The sequence below is a fragment of the Helianthus annuus genome, chromosome 17 (genome assembly GCF_002127325.2).
Source record: "Helianthus annuus cultivar XRQ/B chromosome 17, HanXRQr2.0-SUNRISE, whole genome shotgun sequence".
Lineage (NCBI taxonomy): Eukaryota > Viridiplantae > Streptophyta > Magnoliopsida > Asterales > Asteraceae > Helianthus > Helianthus annuus.
This window is the reverse complement of record NC_035449.2, coordinates 48,231,204-48,237,224: the sequence shown is the minus strand read 5'-3', so window position 1 is coordinate 48,237,224 and position 6,021 is coordinate 48,231,204. Positions and strand designations below refer to the sequence as shown.

The following is a 6,021-nucleotide window of genomic DNA, read 5'->3' as shown; positions in this document are numbered from 1 at the left end:
ACCTTACTTATGCTTCCGCTATTTATTACTGTTTTGAACTTAACACTTTAAACTCTGAACTTAATATTTGCTAAGCTTATGATTAGTAAGTATTACTTTTGTTATCAACTTAAGTATTCAGTATAATTGGTGGCTGGATCCTGGTCGGTCACGCCCCCGAAGCGGGTGTTATCCGCAGGTGGATTTTGGGGGTGTGACATTTGGTTTGGCTTCTGGTTTGTGCAATGTAGGGTTAGACAATTTAGGTTGGTTTAGGTTATAGTTTGGGCAACAAGAGCATGTATGATAGGGGTGTGCTTGGTTTGGCTTTTGGTTTGTGCAGCAGGTTATTTTAGTGGAGTTTAGATAGTGTAGTGAAGTAAAGGTTAGTGCATGTTATTTTAGTGCAATTTAGATAGTTTAGTGAAGTAAAGGTTAGTGCAGGTTTATTTATTGCATATGTGCATTAGTGCAAGTTTTTTTATTGCATATGTGCATTGGTGTAGGTTTGTTTATTGCATATGTGCATTGGTGTAGGTTTGTTTAGCACATATGTCATGTGCATCACTTTTGTGCATAAATTTAGCGCATGCATATTGTACAAAACATGACATAACCAACTTGCATTAACCAACTTGCAACTTTCAACTTTCAAATTACAAAACACTTCCAAATAAACATAGACCTGCATATTACAAACCAGACCAACTAAACAACACATTACATTAAGTAAAAACGAGCAAACACAGAGAAAAACACCCAAATCATGATCAACATCCTGTTCTGGTTCATATTTGCAGCTTGTGGTGTTTCAAGTTGAAATGCTAAGTGTTGGTTATCAGATTCAACCACATTCCTTGACCTCAACATTCCAGCTTGTGATCTTTGACAAACCGTGGTATCAAACCAACAGAGGAATCCACATCTTGGGCATCCATAAAACCTTCTCCCTGGGTTTTTGAAGTAAAAGATGTCTAGAGTCGTTGTCGTTCCACATCTGCAATATACCATGATTTCGTGTTTGAATCCTAGTGAAGAAACCCTAATTTATGTGAGGAAGCAGAGCCTGAGCCTGGGGGGTTTTTAAATGGTAGGGGGAAGGGTATTGACAATTTTGCCCCTCACGTGAGGGGCACATGGGTGCATTTAACTGAGTAGGTGGATGGGATTTAGAGAAAAGGACATGAGTGTGCAAATTTGTTATTTAGAAGACATGCAGTGCAAAAAATAAAGACAAAGGGCAGGGACTGAAATTTGGGGTGTAATTAAAGGACAATCTGTGTAATTTACTACAAAGTGTAAAAATTAATTACAAATGAAGGAACTCAAAATTACGTACAATTGAAATTTGCGCATCAAATAACACATCAAAGATATAACAAATGAAAGAAAATCAAAATTACACAACTATAAAATAATTTTTACACTTGGTTAACAACCATTTATTGTTTACATCTTTTACTATTACGGCAACCGAAGTTTAAAAATAAAACATTATTGAAACTGCCCTTCGCTCAAATTCCGGTTCAAATGGTGTCACCGGATCTACCTGTTACCCTAATCACAGAACATTCGTCAGATTATCCTAAAGTCGCTTAAACCCTTCTAGCTCAACACTATGTCATGTTAATGAATCCCTCTGCAATGTTCAAGAACAAATGTTGAATCAACCATTTGTCTATTTGCTGATCTGGTAATCATCCCCACGAAAGTTAATCGCAATATTATGTGAAGAATGAGATTTTTTGGATTAAAGCAAGCTAAAGTTGGGATGTTTGAAGTTGAACAAATCTTGACCACTTGTCTTTAGTTTGTTGGAGTGAATTTCAAGGATTGTCCTTTATCTTTATATCCATTTTTAGGCGTTGTCCTTTATGTTCAAAATTGACAAGTTTGACCTTTATGTTTTCATATCATACGCGTTTTGTCCTTTAGGCCTAACCCAGTTAGTTTTTTCAGTTAAATTTGATCATGTACTTTGCACATGAGTCCATTTTTGTCAATTCAAAGGTTGCAGAAGCTTTGCGCTGTAAATCTGCCGTTGAAATTACCTTTGAATTGACAAAAATGCCCTGCATATGACCAAATTTAACTAAAAAAACTAATTGGGTTAGGCCTAAAGGACAAAACGTGTATGATATGAAAACATAAAGGACAAAACTCGTCAATTTCGAACATAAAGGACAAAACTCGTCAATTTTGAACATAAAAGACAACGCCTAAAAATGAGTATAAAGATAAAGGACAATCCTTGAAATTCACTCAGTTTGTTGTTATATTGAGTTTCATGAGCGACAAAGATATGTAGGGTTAATGTGGAATATGTTAACTGTAAGTGCAGTTCCTGCCGGGTTATTGTGTTTTATCAGTTTTGGTCAATGGTCAACAAAGTCAAAGAAGTTAAAGATAATGAAGACAATATTCCGGATTACAAGGTAACTCGGAATAGTGGGTTCTGAGTTTGGTACCTTGTCCGAATTTGTGTACTAGTGACATTCCGAAGTTATTTGTAAATTCGGAATAGTTATAATTATTTTGAATAGTCCGAGTTTGTTGGTTTGAGTATGTATTGGTTCCGAGTTTATTTAGTAAAGTCGGAACATAGTGTCCTTGGTGAGTCCAAGTTTGTTGTTTCCCAGACAATATGTTTTGTCCGGGTTTGGGCTCTAGTCTAGCTTATATATATGTGTTAAGTAGGTTAGATTAGGGCAAGGTTGGAGAACTCGCTAGTCGCTAGTCGGCCGGTGAAGTGGGGACTAGCGACTACTCGGGATTACTCGGGATTAATCGGGATTAATCGGATCGGGTTTTTTATATGTAATTTTCAGTTTTATGTATAAATATATACATTTTTATAGGTAAATATTTTAAGTGGCTAGGTTTTAAATCTTACTCAACTCATTTATTTAAGTATACATTATTTATTGTTGGAATTCAAATGATTTGGTTGGAAACTGACCGGAATTTAGAGGTTTATGCCGGAATATACAGGTTTTTTGCTGGAATCGTCGACTTTTGGCTGGCCTAGTCGGACCTAGTCGTGCCTAGTCGGACCTAGTCGGTTAATGGACCGATTTAAGAAAAATTACTCAGTAGCTGGACGACTAGCGATTAATCGCCGACTAATCGTCGCCTAGTCGCGATTTTTACAACACTGGATTAGGGTAATCATTGGAAAAGCTTTATGCAGACATTAGAGAGAGAGACTGTGTGTCTAGAGAGAGAAAGCCCTGATTTAGGTATGTGTGACCTAAACCAGGTTGGGGAAGATGACGTGTACTCTTTCGGTTTGTAAATCTGTGTTGATTGTTTCAATAATAAAGAGATTCATCTTTTACATCTTTCTATCTTTTACATTTTGATGTTTCATGTCTTGAGTCAAGTGCAATGGAGGTTGTTCGTCGACGATCCAGGGGGTCCTGGGGACTTTCACTAACCAATTGAGCATAGATTTATGTGCTTGGAATTGGATAAATGCAGAAGAAAAATTGAACACAAGAGTTGGTTATTGCAGTTGTCAAGGCTTGTAATCTTTTGACTCTTTTCTGTTGACTTTTGTAAAGGTGATTAGTTTTTGAAGCAATAGTAAGAAAATACAAGGTGCTGGAGCAGAATGTATGTAATGTTTGTACTTCGTATACAAGTTCCTAATTACCAAATTTAACTTCTGTTTTAAAGTTGCATTTTCAGTTTTACTTGAATCCCTTTGTTATAACTTTTCAAGTGGTATCTCCATTATTAGTCTCAGGGACTGTTTGGTAGCCTCTGAATGGTCATTAAGAGGCTACTTCTTAATGGAACCATTAAAAAATTTTACCAATGAGAAGGTAGAAAAATGTGACATGTGATGATTTACCATTCAGAGGTTACCTCTTAACCATTCAGACTTGATGTTACCTCTTATTCATTCAGAGGTTTTAAACCATTAAGAGGTAGCATCTGAATGGTCATTAAGAGGCTACCAAACAGCCCCTCAAACATAATATCCGAAACAAAATTCATGCTTAGATAAATAGAGTGACTAATGATGTTGTTGGCTATCAGAAAATTTCACTATCTAGGATATTAGAATCTTCTGGATCAAGACCAATTTCATTGTACCTAACAAGAACATCCCAAAGAACATGGAACACAAAGTAAAGAAATCACATTTGTTTTGGGGATTGTTGTCATGCCTATGCATTTTTGGATGACTGACTTCTGATATCAATTTCATTGAGAAGTGACGGTACAACTTTCACAGGTAAAATGGAGAATCCCGCTTTCTTACAAGCATCAGTCAGAAGTTCAACTTGTGACGGTCCATCAGGGCAAAACGCCACCACCGCACCGCCACTGCCTGTGAATTTTGACGCCGCACCTACTCTTCTAGCCACCTCTACCATCTCTATGTTAAGCGAACCAAGGGCGGCATCACCAAACATCCTCCTAAAACAAAACCAAGTTATTATATTTCTCTATGTATACTGATTTAACAAAATTAAAATATCATGTCTTTTCATAGAACCCTTTTTGTTTACCTTCGTAAATCGAAGTTTCGATTCATCAGGGTAGCAAGTTTAGCATAATCCTTTTCAAGCAATGCTGTTTTCCCTTCAAGAGCTAAGTTAGCAACTTCCTCCATTGACGATACTATGAACTCGTCTCCATCTAACCATCTTTGTCGAACCGCACTATGCACCTTCCCGGAATCACTTGGATTTTCGGCATAGATGAGATACAAAGGCGGGAGAAGACTCGTATCTAACTGCGTGTAATCGCCATGACCATATTTATCCATGCTCTCCTTGTTAAAATCCTGCAAATAAAAGATAGCTTATATAGTTATATGCACTTATGTTAATCAATCATCAAACACCATCATACATGAATCATTAGGACCCACCATGTATAACAGCCCCCCATAAACTTGTGCTACTCTATCCTGCAAACCAGCAACAATTCCAAGTTCTTTTTCGGCGTTTAGGATAAGCTGTGGCCTTATCTCAACAGCAATCTTATCTCTGACTTTGTAGAAGTCAAGAAGACAGCTAAATGTAGCACATACAATGGCACTTGAACCAGATAGCCCTGTCTGAGATAACAAAAACCAACGGGGTGAACGCCTTTACTACACACCTTGATACTGGTAGACTACAAGCCGTTTGGTAAAGGTTTTTACCTGACGAGGGATGTTGGTGTCATACGAAAGCGAAAAGTTGCCATCGTGAAGATGAATCCCCTGTTCTTTACAGTAAGTTTTAAAAACTTTACAAGTTGCCATCAACAGCCTTACACCACCATAATAACCTTCATTTTCCAACCTGTTCACCTGCAACACAAAATCATAATTCAACCAATTTTATTTATTAGATTACTCACAGTTTACTTACTGTAATAACTTTTACCATAATCAAAAGACATAATTTAATAAAATTTCATCAGTAAAATTTCCTCTGTATAGTTAGATTAATAATTGACAATACCTTTTAATTATTATTCTATAGAATAAATCTAGAAGATAAATAAATAAACAACACCACTACCCCAGGAACAATATAATATTACAAGCAGCTCTTTTATTAATAACTGTTCACTAACTGCATGCAGAACTGAAACTTTCAAAACACACCAATCCAATCCAATCCAAACGACAAATAAAAAAGCTTAAATTAAAAACCAAAAAGTGTGATGTAAATTGAGGAAGAAGTAAGTAGTACTAAGTGAGAAATTGAAGTGAATTGAACGAGATCGTGAGTGGGATGAGGGAGGATTTGGAGATCTGAAGAGGGTTGTAGACGAACAGTAGCCCAGAAGTTTTGGATGTTTAGGGAGATTGTACGGCCGTAGTAGACGTCGCTGGGGTTACCGAGAAGTCCGATGCGAGCAAAGGCTTTGTGCTCAATTATGGGCGATGTTAGCGACGGCGATGATGATGATGATGATCCGTTAGGTTTCATTGTTATGGAGTCAAAAGCAGTTAATTGGAGTGGAGATGTTTATGGATGGGTTCTCTTATCTCACATGTAATGTACCGCCCAGCAACGCTCTACGACTATGGCG

General features: G+C 37.1%; 1 protein-coding gene across 1 annotated transcript; it reads right to left on the bottom strand.

Annotated features, from left to right (window-relative positions):
- Positions 1–3,964: 3,964 nt before the first annotated feature.
- Positions 3,965–6,021, bottom strand: LOC110922084 (glucuronokinase 1). The gene is made up of 5 exons (XM_022166412.2): positions 5,679–6,021; positions 5,141–5,290; positions 4,865–5,053; positions 4,500–4,777; positions 3,965–4,407 (listed from the first exon to the last, which is right to left on the bottom strand). The coding sequence occupies exons 1-5, from the start codon at positions 5,916–5,918 to the stop codon at positions 4,155–4,157; spliced, it is 1,110 nt and encodes a 369-aa protein (XP_022022104.1). The 5' UTR covers positions 5,919–6,021; the 3' UTR covers positions 3,965–4,154.

What these genes read in the sequence shown, in the direction of transcription:
- LOC110922084 (XM_022166412.2), bottom strand. Translation starts at nt 5,918, where the DNA reads ATGAAACCTAACGGATCATCATCATCATCATCGCCGTCGCTAACATCG. An exon ending in ACACCAACATCCCTCGTCAG is followed by an intron (nt 5,054 to 5,140) that starts GTAAAAACCTTT and finishes TTGTTATCTCAG; the next exon opens with ACAGGGCTATCTGGTTCAAG. An exon ending in CGAAACTTCGATTTACGAAG is followed by an intron (nt 4,408 to 4,499) that starts GTAAACAAAAAG and finishes GTTTTGTTTTAG; the next exon opens with GAGGATGTTTGGTGATGCCG.